General features: G+C 40.9%; 1 protein-coding gene across 3 annotated transcripts in view; it reads left to right on the forward strand.

Moving 5' to 3' along the window:
* The window catches only part of FRMD6 (FERM domain containing 6), an 84438-nt gene extending 71613 nt beyond the window's left edge, over positions 1-12825 (forward strand). For 2 of the 3 annotated variants that reach the window (XM_055537635.1, XM_055537636.1), the window contains exons 11-14: positions 2075-2410; positions 3147-3278; positions 7458-7549; positions 9816-12825. In XM_055537635.1, coding sequence (XP_055393610.1) covers positions 2075-2410; positions 3147-3278; positions 7458-7549; positions 9816-10100 — 845 coding nt within the window. In that variant the 3' untranslated portion in view covers positions 10101-12825. Of the gene's footprint in view, positions 1-2074; positions 2411-3146; positions 3279-3726; positions 4519-7457; positions 7550-9815 lie in introns of those variants that run through there. The other variant, XM_055537638.1, reaches the window with a different exon arrangement.
* Positions 12826-13248: the final 423 nt, after the last annotated feature.

The raw sequence follows: 13248 nt of genomic DNA on the forward strand, positions 1-13248 counted from the left end.
AAGTACTTGTTTTCTAGTGACTATGTGTGTGAGTATAGAATAACTAGTTGACTCCAAATCTGTCAGAAATTTGGGAGTAAAAGGGCTATTTTTAAAGATATAGAAAAAAAAATAAAGATATAGAAAAGTTTTTTTTAAATTATTAGACCCACTGTTATCAGTTGTCTTAGGGCTTAAGACTTTTTTTTTTTTTTTTTTTTACTTTTTACCCTTCCAAGGGCCATGTGCCTATTGTATTAAAACTACAACAAATAGAAAGCATATGGGAATTTTGCAAACCCCTTTTAGCTCTTCATCTCAATTCCTGCTTTCTTAGAAAATAGGACTCATTAGAACCCAGCCTAGCCCTAAAAAGATGGGCTGTAGATGGATGTACTTTTGTAGCAGTGATGTGTGGTTAGGCCCTGATATCTGGTTCCATTCTGCCTCACTGTGAGTATGGCTACACACACCTCTTTGCTTCAGCTTGAGTCCTTAGAAGTAACGTAAATAGGCTGGAGCCCAGAAATGTACACACCATCATTTCCAAGCATTGTTGCCATTTTGCATCCTGGAGTACATATCTTCTCTTTCTGCTGATGTTCCTTTCTTCTCTGGGGAAGCCTGTGGTGATTATACTTCAGGCTGGATTCAGACATCAAGAGTACACATATTTTTTACTTAACCAAGAGACAAGACAAATCCATTAGCAGACCCTTGAGAACCCAGTCTGGTTTAGTTAACAGTTTCTGAAATGGTATCAATTCAATATTCCCCAAGTGCACTCTTCCTTTTTAACGTTGTTCTGATGTGTTATTTCTCATAAGTATTAAAAATACAAGGCTCTTTCTTTGTTTTAAATTTCTGACCTCAAGCACAAAAATAGTATGTTTGTATCAGTTGTATTGGAGAAGGCAGTGGCACCCCACTCCAGTACTCTTGCCTGGAAAATCCCATGGATGGAGGAGCCTGGTAGGCTGCAGTCCATGGGGTCGCTAAGAGTGGGACATGACTAAGCGACTTCACTTTCACTTTTCACTTTTCACTTTCATGCATTGGAGAAGGAAATGGCAACCCACTCCAGTGTTCTTGCCTGGAGAATCCCAGGGACGGGGGAGCCTGGTGGGCTGCCATCTATGGGGTCGCACAGAGTTGGCAACGACTGAAGTGACTTAGCATAGCATAGCATATCAGTTGTATACCTGTAGCCCAGTTGTAAGTTTGTGCCTTTATGTAATGGTTAGTTTAGCATTTGATAAAAGGGACTTTCCAGTATTGTGTCTTTGTCTGCATTAAAGATCTGTACCAACTTGTTAAAGAACAGTTTTATCAGTCAGAGGCTAAGTGGGTATAAATCATCAAACCAGAGTGATTACTATGTTTTCTTAATAGATCGTGAAGTCTCATTAGTTCAGCCTAAATGGAGAAAAGCAATCTTAATCTGTGAAAATCTCAGTTCTGGAATTTTTTGAAAGAAATTCTCAGAAAAATAGTTTTATTTCAAATTGTCTTCAACAGTTAGAGCTAAGTTAACAATGGACCAAACTGAACAGATGAACAAATCAAATGAAAGGCAGTTAGTATAAGTGTACTTATGAAACCATTTCTGTAGCAGAGTTCCTGAAATTATCTGTGGGGAAGAACCAGATTTTTCAAAACTTCTAATCCACCATGCACTGATACTTTTGCAAAGTTCAAAGTCTCATTAGTGGATGTCCTGGCAATATCAGATCGCTCTGAAAGTTTCTAAATGTTTATTCTCAATTCCTAAACTTATTCCATTGTGGACAAATGACAGTTTTCAGACAAGAAGTGGTCTTTTCATCCACATTGAGTAGCATTCTTCTGCAGTGTTTGAAACTTTAAAAGTCTTCAAGTAGTCAAATACCTGCCTCAAATCTATTGTACTGGGTTTTATTCATTTTGCAGTCTTCTTACATAGAGTTCCTATCAGAATTATCAGCACTTTCCAGTCACTCACTTCTGAATGTGAAATTGTACTTGTTTGTGGCCTGATGGCTGCCCTGGGCTAACCAGCCATCATTCCTCCTGCCTTGGTTGACTGTAATGATGAGCTGTGTTCCTCACCACACAGAGAAGAAGCAGTACCGGGAGTCTTACATCAGCGACAACCTGGACCTCGACATGGACCAGCTGGAGAAGCGGTCACGGGCCAGCGGGAGCAGCGCCGGCAGCATGAAGCACAAACGCCTGTCCCGTCACTCGACCGCCAGCCACAGCAGCTCCCACACCTCGGGCATCGAAGCTGACACCAAGGCCCGGGATGCGGGCCCTGAGGACGCCTACCCTGGCAGTGCCATCCACCGCAAGCTGAAAACCTGCAGCTCCATGACCAGCCACGGCAGCTCCCACACCTCCGGGGTGGAGAGTGGCGGCAAGGACCGGCTGGAGGAGGATTCGCAGGATGATGGTAACCTGCCCCCCAGGCCCTCTAAGCTAACGGTGCTGACCCATCGTCAGGGCCCCTTCTGCTTTTTCTTTCCCAGTGCTTTCCCCAGTATTGGTTCCATAGGATTGATGTCGTAATAGAGAAGAGGGCAACACAGCATTGGCTGCTTCACCCTGGGTTAAGGAGATAAGATGAGATCTATAGCCTGTATCAGCATTTGGGTGCATCTTTTTTATTGTTTTTCTGTTTCAAATAATTGCTGTAGCATTCAAGTTTGGGGAAAAGAAAGATATACTGACTCCATTGAGGAAAACTGAAAAACATATGTGTGCTTACTGTAGAATTCATGTGGCTCTCAAATCTCATTGTTAAATGCTCCAAGAGATGGCAGATGTGGGAGACGGAGAGCTTCGTGCACTATTCATTCTGTCTTTGTCACCAGTCTGCTTTGGCATGAGCCACACGGCCCATCAGCCTCCCCTGGCCCTTTGCCATCACAGCATGCTAGTACAGGTTTTCTTAAAGAGAAAGAATAATTGATAGTCAGATCATGGCATTAGCAGACATGTAGATAACACAACAGTCCTGAGAAAAAGAGAAGCAGGATCTAGTCGAGAATTGTCACTGGAATTTCCTATTGTGGAGTCTCATTAGCAAATTTATTTTTACATGTAAATAATTGCATAACCTCCCTCAAGGTGTGGCTGTGAATGGTGACCATTTCCTTTCTGTCACTAAATGTCTTTCCCTTCTTCAGAAATAGAGATGTTGGTTGATGACCCCAGAGACCTGGAGCAGATGAATGAAGAGTCCTTGGAAGTCAGCCCAGATATGTGCATCTACATCACAGAGGACATGCTCCTGTCACGGAAGCTGAACGGACACTCTGGTGAGCTCCCGCAGAAGGGACCTCTCCTTACCCAGGGAGGGGTCCTGGACTGGGAAGCAGGCGACCAGGAAAATAGAAGGGGTGGGTTGGGGGCTCCATATCAGTGTCACAGACTGTGGGACCGAGTGCCTTCTGTGGAGGGAAAGGAAAGGGAAGCTGGAGAAGCACTCAGCATTGGAATTAGCATCCTCTACCTCATGCTTTGGACAAAGCTGTGTAATTGGGTTTTATCTTTCCCTCTTTGCTCTTTTAAATGATAATCAGAGAGTTATGTGATTTATCTGTTAAGAGGCTTGGAGACCCTTCAAACTGGCCTCCTGCTTTCCATAGACAAGAAAACCCATGGATTAGAGAGGACAAATGCTGGGTGGAGAAAAACAGCAGTCAGCTCTCCAGGTTTACTTTGTTTTGGTTTCCCCCGTGCTATATTATATTATGGCCTTCCCAGGTGGCACAGTTGGTAAAGATCTGCCTGCCAGTGCAGGAGACATAAGAGATGTGCGTCCGATCCATGGGTCAGGAAGATCCCCTGGAAGAGGAAATAGCAACCCGCTCCATTACTCTTACCTGGAAAATCTCATGGACAGAGGAGCCTGGCAGGCTTCAGTCCACGGAGGTCACAGAAGAGTTGGACACAACTGAGCGTGCACACACACACACACACTGTATCATATAGAATGTAGGAATCTGGAGAAAAAGTGTTAAAAAAAGGTTGGCGTAAAAAACTCTTAAATTCTATATTTGATGACATCTTTAAATGTATTCACTATAACCCTTTTATAGAGTTATATAATAATATATATATTTCTCTCAAATGAAAGTTGTCATCTTAAAAAAAAAAGTAGTTTTTTTAAAAAAAAAAAAAAAACACCTCAGACTTGTAATTGTTTTTGTCACATGTCATGAATTAGTCTCTGTTCTTTAAAGAAAATGCCTTAGGAGCCAGCTGTCGAAATGACTTCAGTGCTAAGTATCTTGCCACTGAAAGCACTTCTTCAGTGAGAAATCCTCCTTCGACTGGAGTGACCTGGCATTGGCTTGTCATGACCCACAACCTCTGATTGTGGTCCTCTGCCATGCATCAGGGGCAGGGAATTAGTGATGAAAAGGTTAACAGACACAGTCTTTGTCATTCTGGCAGCTCTCTAAAGAGTAAGAGGAACCTTTGATGACAGAATTCCACTTGCTAACCTAGTAGAACCGTGGCCTTCAGAAGCTTAGCCAGAAACAGACCTGCCCATGATTGCTGAGAATCACTCTGAGCAACAAAGACCCAAGAGGCTGATTGCTCTAGTCTTGTACCAGACTTTGCCCCTTTTTGTCCATTTACTTTGTTATGTTGACTTTTTTTCCTTACAAATATGTTTTAATATATATATGCATATTATAGCTGTATAGAGAGCATGTCATCACTCACTCTGTGTGTGTGTTTGTGTAAAGAAAATTGTCTAAAGTGGGCCTCTGGGAAGGAGAGATGAAGCAAGCAGACTTTTACTTTCTATTTTTTTTTTATTTCTGTTTGATTTTTATAAATTAATTTTGTAATTTTAAATAGAAATTAAATTTGTTTAAAATTTAAATAAGATGGCTTTTGAAAAGATTTATATATAAAAAATGTGTATTGAAATGTCAAATATTATAGCAAAAAGAAAAAAGAAACTAAAGTTTAACAATGAATAAAGTTATGTTCTGTTCATTAAAGTGGAATATTATATAGCCATTCAGTAATGAGATTTTCTTTCAGAGGATACTTAATAATATAAGAAACATAGGTAAGAAAAACAGTATAAATTGTTTAAATAGCATGATCTCAAATTATAAAAATGTTTATACATATATGATAAAAATATTAGTAACCTTTTTGCTGGATAATGGGGTTATGGATGTTTTTATTTTCTTCCTTGCATCATCCTAGTTTGCCCAAATCTCTATAATCTGAGCCTTTAAACATTGTTTTAAATACACAGAGCTAAGATTGAGTGGTGATGGAGTGTACTGCTCTATCCTTCACTCTTGTGGAAGTTGGCGGGAGCTGGTTCAATGTTCTGATCATCAGGCTTGATGCTGAGTTTTCTAGTGCTGGTTCTGGGTTTCAGAGCAGGTGATTTACAGGCAACCAGGGCACATTTGGGCTCCCCTCGTAGCTCAAACAGTAAAGAATCCGCCTGTATATGCAGGAGACCTGTGTTCAATCCCTGCGTTAGGAAGATCCCCTGGAGAAGGAAATGGCTACCTGTTCCAGTATTCTTGCCTGGAGAATTCCGTGGACAGAGGAACCTAGCAGGCTATCGTGCATGGGGTTGCAAAGAGTCAGACACGACTGAGCGACTAACACACGCACACGGGCACGTTTACAAGGAAATCCAAAAGGAAGCATACCAAGTGCCAGCCAGTGCCCTAGTCCACATCTTCTTCCTGTGAAGATTCACTCAGAAGTTTCATGCTGGGACTTCCCTGGTGGTCCAGTGGTTAAGAACCCGCCGATTGACATGAGTTATATCCCTGGTCTGGGAACTAAGAGCCCACATGCCGCAGGGCAGCTAAGCCTGTGCACCGTAGAGCCCATTCTGTGCAACAAGATAAACTACTGCAATGAGAAGCCCACACACCACAACTTGACAATACCCCTTCTCGACACAACTAGAGAAACCCTGCACAAAATAGCAAAGACCCAGCACAGCCAAAAATAAGTAAATACTTTTTTTTTTTTAAGTTTAATGCTTTTTAAAAGATTATGAGCTTTCTAGAGAAAGATCTTCTGCTCAGGCAGTTGGTACCAACCCCAAAAACATGACTGTCATCTGAGAATAAACTGTCTACATATAAGCCAAAGAATGTACATATATCATTTTTTAATTGAACTAATTATCAAACACTTAAAACATGCCAGACACTGAATTATCATGAGACCCTTTTAAAGAGATAGAATACAAAAAGTCATTTCTATGGATTACTAGCAGTGGCTGAATAAAAATCATATTACTTACCCAAGGTCCTTTTCTTTATCAGGTGGAAATGTACTTAAGCCATTTAGCCTTAAGGCTCTGGGGCTTGACCTTCACTTGCTCCATCTGTTTGCAAGAAACATGAGTGGTTTTCACTTACATCGCCAGTTCTTGTTGACAGTTTTACCTCCTTAAACATTTTTTCTGGATGCTTTATTCCTATGCCACAGTCCCTTAGGAAAGTTTTAGCCCTGGATTTCTGTTTCTAAAATACCATCAGGCCCCCTGAGCCCTCAGTGACAAGGGGCTCTGGTGATCTCAGAGGTCCAGAGCTGACTTTTTACTGTAGCCTCCCATTTTTGGTGTCAGGCCAGTAAAACCTGATGCAGGAGGCCTGTGCAGTGGCCCCATCTTCCCAGAGGAACCTCTGGAACAGAATGTGTTCCATATGCAGGCCCTGGACCTTGCCCTTTGTGGGCATTTGCTCTTCAGTTGGATGGGTGCTGTGCTCAACCCCATTTGTAAGAGGACACTGGCCAGGACACACAGGTCCTTACTTGCCTGGACCTAGTTTCTGCCCATTTACCCACTGCTCATTTAAGTAGAACCAAACCTAGAGGCTGTGTCACTGTTCAGAGAGTTATATTCAAAGTCAGTGTTGTATAGAGAGTAGGGGAGCTTTAGTGATACAGTAAAGAAACCACTTTCACCTTCGGCCTTTGTTTTTGTTTCTAACTGCATCCTAAACAGCTTAATTAGAAGTTTGTTTTAGAGAATGCAGTTTTAACCTCCATGCCATGCTCTAACCCGTCATGGATCTCACCACTCCCTGCAACACAAGGAGTGGTTGTGATCCATGCCTGTCGTCAGCCACCAAAGGGCCACAGGGAGGGAGATTCATCAGCACTGGCTAATATTTGCACTTTAGTTCTTGGTAGTAGGGTCGCTCAGCGGTAAAGAATCTGCCTACGTTGCAGAAGATGCAGAAGACCCGGTTCAATCCCTGTGTCGGGAAGATCCCCTGGAGAAGGGCACAGCAACCCACTCCAGTATTCTTGCCTGGAGAATCCCCATGGACAGAGGAGCCTGGCGGGCTACAGTCCATAGGGTCACAAAGAGTCAGATGTGACTGAAGTGACTGAGCACAAGCACACAGTAGTTCATGTCAGATGCGTGGCAAGAAGGATAAATAATTTGAGGTCTTCACTGGTTTTTCCTCTGTGTTTTACTTTAGGATTGATTGTGAAAGAAATCGGTTCTTCCACCTCCAGCTCCTCAGAAACAGTAGTCAAACTGCGTGGCCAGAGCACTGATTCTCTTCCACAGGTATGGGAGGAGTTGAAAAACTTAAATCAGGAGCTGAAGTTATAGACAGTTTTAAATAGGGGCTTGCATTTATAATTATGTAAATGAGCAGAAATTTAAAACCTTCAGGAAATGATTCCTAGTAGATACATACTTTCCAGTTTTAGTCTGAATTTATTTCCATTTATTTGCTAGTTCCATTTCTCTTTGGGATTTTTATTTGGATGAACTGTATACTTTGTTTCATACTTCATATGGGTGAGAAGCCTCTGGTCTTTAGGTTTCAGGTTAACTGTGTTTGTGTGTGTGTGTGTGTGTGTGTGTGTGTGTGTTGATCTCAACAACTGGGAGAGTAATTTTCTTGTCAGGTATGTTGTGACAGAAGTGTTTCCACACTCTTAATTATTCTATTCAGTTTGAATTTTCAAACTGTGCTAAGCTAGTGTGTTTGATAACCCGTAATCACTGGTTAGACGATTAAGCTATCAGAAGATACAGACAAATTAAAATACTCTGAAACTCATTGTTGCAGGATTTGGATGGAATCTACAACTGATACTCACTTCTGACTTCTGAGCACTCTCTTTCTCTCTCCTTATATGCTGTCTGTCTTGGGTGCTCTGTGGGTCTCTTGTTTTCTTCACTCTATTATCTTCCCTCTTTTTTCTTTCTTTCTCTTGTATCTGGCAGTCTTTGCCTTCTATATTTTTCTTTCTTCCCTTATTAACTTTTGTCTTTTTTTTTCCTTCCATTTCAGTAGCCATAATATGCAAGTGATATTTTATGAAATATTCTTTTAGCACTTCCAATAAGTGGTATTTATAGCTGTACATATAGCATGATGATTAGGAGTACAAGCTCCAGGGTCAAACTGCCTCAGTTTGCACCCCACCCCTGCCACTCGATGTTTGCTCTTAATTGTACATGAACATTTGTGGGGCACAGCTAAGGATCAGATTCTACACCCATGAGATAGGGAGATGGGTGCCTGCCTTGATGCTTTGTGGCGATGACCTGATGAATTCTGTGTGAAAGTTTTGGTGGATCCTCAGAAGACACCATCAGTACAAGGATCATCATCTTTGGGGGGCTCTCAGATATGGCAATTCCAAGTAAAATGTTGTTGAGCTCAGACTCTGTTCTCTTCTGCTGGTAGCAAAAGTGATATCTTATTCTAACAAAGCTAGCCTTTGTGGTTTCAGCAGCAAAAGTAGGTTAGAGCTGTAATGGCTCATTTCCATAAGTAACCCATTAAGGATTTTCTATTCATGTAATTATTGGAACCATTTTTTAACCTGCTTATATTTGCAGCCAGTACCACCTCTTGGGATAATGAGTTTGGAAAGTCTGTAACCTGCTGTGTGCAGCATTTGGTAGAGTACAGCCTCTTGCACTGTTTAGGAGCCACCTCTTCATCCTGGGGCTGCCTCCCAACCTTTTCTACACCAAGAACACTTCATGTTATTTTTCTACCCAAGAATTCTAGCTTTTTAAAAAAATAGTGTTTTAAATTGTGTTTCTTGCATCATAATTGGTTTGTTTTCCCATCTCGTATTAAAAGAATAACAGACCTCATCACAAGAGTGTTGCTATGCCAAATTACCATATCCTCATGGAAAAGCAAAGAAACAGTACCTTTACCCGTGCAACGTGATTTTAGGAGAACTGCTCAGTTTCTGAGATGCTGGAGACAGTTGGATTCATGTTGCATTGACTTCTCTGAGCCTTGGGTTATTCTTCTAGGGAGTGGGTGGGGAAGGTCATTGAATTCCTGGGGCCTAGCACATAATAACGGAGAAGGCAATGGCACTGCACTCCAATACTGGAAAATCCCATGAATGGAGGAGCCTGGTGGGCTGCAGTCCATGGGGTCGCTAAGAGTCGGACACGACTGAGCACCTTCACTTTCACTTTTCACTTTCATGCATTGGAGAAAGAAATGGCAACCCACTCCAGTGTTCTTGCCTGGAGAATCCCAGGGACGGGGGAGCCTGGTGGGCTGCCATCTATGGGGTCACACAGAGTCAGACACGACTGAAGCGACTTAGCAGCAGCAGCACATAATAATGACTCAGGAGATGTTAGCTACTATTATTGGTGGTGGTAGCATTTTTTCCTCACAGGGCTTCAGGGCCCAGAAACCACAGATTGGAAGCCACCCTCTAACAGCTAAGGATTCCTTAACATTTTCTGATTTGGCATCTTTTCTCTGTGCAGGGCACAGAGTGATGAACTTTCACATTAGTCTATACTCTTAAAGTCATTTCAACCTTCCCTTGTTTTGTAGACTATATGTCGAAAACCAAAGACCTCCACCGATCGACATAGCTTGAGCCTTGATGACATCAGACTGTACCAGAAGGACTTCTTGCGCATTGCAGGACTGTGTCAGGACACTGCTCAAAGTTACACCTTTGGGTGTGGCCATGAACTGGATGAGGAAGGCCTCTACTGCAGCAGCTGCTTGGCTCAGCAGTGTGTCAACATCCAAGATGCTTTTCCAGTCAAAAGAACCAGCAAATACTTCTCTCTGGATCTCACCCACGATGAAGTTCCAGAGTTTGTTGTTTAAAAGACCTCTGCGTGCAGCTGTCCAGACAGCCTGCTGCTTGCTAGAGGCTGTGAAAGCCATGGGTTCCTTCTTTACCTATTACTCGTGCCATATTTTCTTCACCCCAGACATATCTCTTTCTTTATAATAGTTGTGATGGAAATAAAAGCCGAGGGACAGTTGCACTTTAAGTATTACACAGGAGGAAAAGGACTACAGAGAATGTACAGCAAGACAAGTGCCCGGAAGTTCACTGATCCTTTGAAAGGAAATGTGCTTTACTGGTTACCAAACCTTCAGGATATCAGACTGTGGTGTGTGTGTTCATTGTTTTGTTTTCCAATTCAATTACGTGTAACATCACTTTTTTTTTTTTATCATGTGAAAGATGTTGTTGTGTTTCTTTGTTTGCTTGTATGTTTTTTTCCTACCACTCCCTCATGAAATGCTGGTGGTTTGAGGGAGGAGAGAGAGAAGCAGCTCTCATCTTTTTAAGAGAGGGACAGTTGCCCAGTCATAGCCATTGCCACCCCGCTGGGGCTGTCCCAAAGTGAACAGGAATGAAGCGGTTGAATCACGTGGTTCCAGCATGCCAAAGATGCGTCATCACAGAAGTGCAGCCCAAGGTCAACAAGATGTGAATCAAGCAAAAACCAAAAGAAGGTGCGGTGAGGCCTGTGACTGCTTCACACTGGTCAGTGCCATGTCCTTCTCCTGCTCTTCCAGAAAGCTCTAGGATTCAGCCGAGTCCTTTGTCCAAGTAACAGATCGGTTGTGTTCATGCCATAATGAATTTTGTGGAGTTTCCAAAACCAGTTTCTGTTAAAACTGTAGAAATGTCTTAGAATATGTTTATACTTGGTGGTTTGTTTTTTTTAATCAAGAATAAATTATGGTAATGTTGGTTTCTGCTTAACCAAAATACCCCAACTATACATATATGTTATACATATATAAATACATAAGATTGTGTGTTTATGTGTGTCTGAAGCTTACCACCTTTTCATCTATGAAAGATAGACAGCTCCCATGTCTGTCTTACATACATGGTCTTTCTTGTTTGGTGCAGAGGATGATGATGTTTGGTGTCACTGAATGAATGATGCCTACAGACAATCAGTTGATAGATACACAGTCAAGAACGACCGTTTTCTCATGTGTCTTTTGCCATAGTTCTCAACCCTGGTTGCATCATGGAATTATCTGGGGATCTTTGAAAAAACTAACAATGTCTGGGTACCACCTCAGATGAATTAAATCAGTGTCTTGTGGTGAGACCCAGGTGAAAATTGCCTTTTCTTTTGAAGTTTCCAGATGGAGCTAGATGTAACAGGATTGAAAACCACCAATCCCGAGGATGTCTTTTTCATTAACTTTGACGTATATAGAAAGTGTTAGTGTTTGAGAAAAGGCCATTTTTAGGATAGTTACTGCCACTGCTGTTAGGATATATAATAAAATCAAGTCAGGAGAGTGAACTTACTCACCTTCAGATGTACAGTAACAGTGTTGCTCGCACTTCAGGAAAGTACTTTAGCACAATGTCTTTCTACGAGATGTTTTTAATGATTTCATATATTTACAACATTTGTTTACCATATTTTGATATACCATTTTTTCTATCTACCAAGTTTTATTAAAAAAAAACTATATTATTTTCTAAAGAAACAGTCATATTTTTATACAAAATTACGTTTTCAGGTAACAGAGAAATAGTCTTAGGGTACAGCAGAACCTACAGTGTTCCCCGTGGATGGGGGTCAGTATTATAAACATGTGGAGAGTGAGAACAAGCGCTACCTGTGTTGCCCCTCACATTCCGCCCCCGCCGTGGATATGAAAGGGCAGTGGGTACACACAGGCCTGGTCAACTTGGTTTAACTTGACACTTTAAAAGGAAAAAAATTCTAGAGTGCTATAGTCAGGAAATTATTTTGCTTTTATCAAATGTTTGAAAGAACCAAAGTTTCAGATATCAGAATGTATTAAAGTATCTCAATCTTTGTATATAAAAGGATGAAAGTATGAAAGGATCATCTAATGACTGTTACTTATAAGTCATTAAATAATCCACCATTTCTTATAGATGCTTAAGAGACAAATTCTGATGAAGTTTGACCCTAAAAAGCCCAGATCATAAATGTGGTGTATTTACTTTAGCTCTTAGTGTTTCTTGTTTAAACATCAAAAAATATATATTTAATTAAGTACATAATGCTTTATACTTTTATTTTCTCTCTACTTCAAACAGAATCAGGTCTTTAGGGTTTTGCCAGCATCATTAGTGGTTTTGCACACCCTCTTTCTAATTGGATTTATGAATAGTCTTGTGGGTTTTCAAAAATGAGACATGCTAAGGACATATTTTTGCTTTTTGATCCACTGCGGCAGAATTATATATATGTATATGAAAATCCATTTTGAATATCTACATTTTTGTATTTGGAAATTGTTTTAAAAAATAAAGGAAAAGTATAAACCTGATATTTATTCTGCATTTGTTAATATCCATTGCTAGTCAGTATACCAGTTTGGTGTATATTGCCTCTACACGTCTGCATTTGTATTTGCAACAATGAACTTTATATCTGCATAAATTGTAAATAATCCTTTCTGTGAAAGGATCATCATGTTAAGATGATACCAAAAGTGTGTTAAAAAAAACTGCATTATTTTGTAATTATTCTTATAAGGATTTCATGGTAAGATTAGCAGTCAATAAAGTTACTTTTTATTTGTCTTTGAAGTGCCTTTTTAAAAATTATTATTAGAGTTCTCCATGATGCAAGAGTGACTGTTCTCTTTATGTTCTTCTTTCCTATAATAGAGCACATTTAAGGACAACCTGATAGAATTCTGAGCAAAGTAGCCCTTGTGTTGATGCTAATAGCTGATGCCAAGCCCTGCCGCGTGCCAGAGCCTGCTCCACGTGTGTCAGAAGCTCATGTGTTAACTATTGAATCCTCGTATTCCCATAAGGCAGGTACTGTTATTCTTTTCAAGTTAGAGATGAAGGAAACAAGGTTCCGAGAGGCTCAAGGGTGTGGCAGTCAGCCACTATTCAGTCCCAAAGTGTGGGACATAAAGGTCTCTACTTCTTTAGTTTCATTTTTTTTAAATAACTACTTTAACTTTTGCCCATTCAACAGTCATTATTGGAGTGTTCTAG

Source organism: Bubalus kerabau, chromosome 10 (genome assembly GCF_029407905.1).
Source record: "Bubalus kerabau isolate K-KA32 ecotype Philippines breed swamp buffalo chromosome 10, PCC_UOA_SB_1v2, whole genome shotgun sequence".
Lineage (NCBI taxonomy): Eukaryota > Metazoa > Chordata > Mammalia > Artiodactyla > Bovidae > Bubalus > Bubalus kerabau.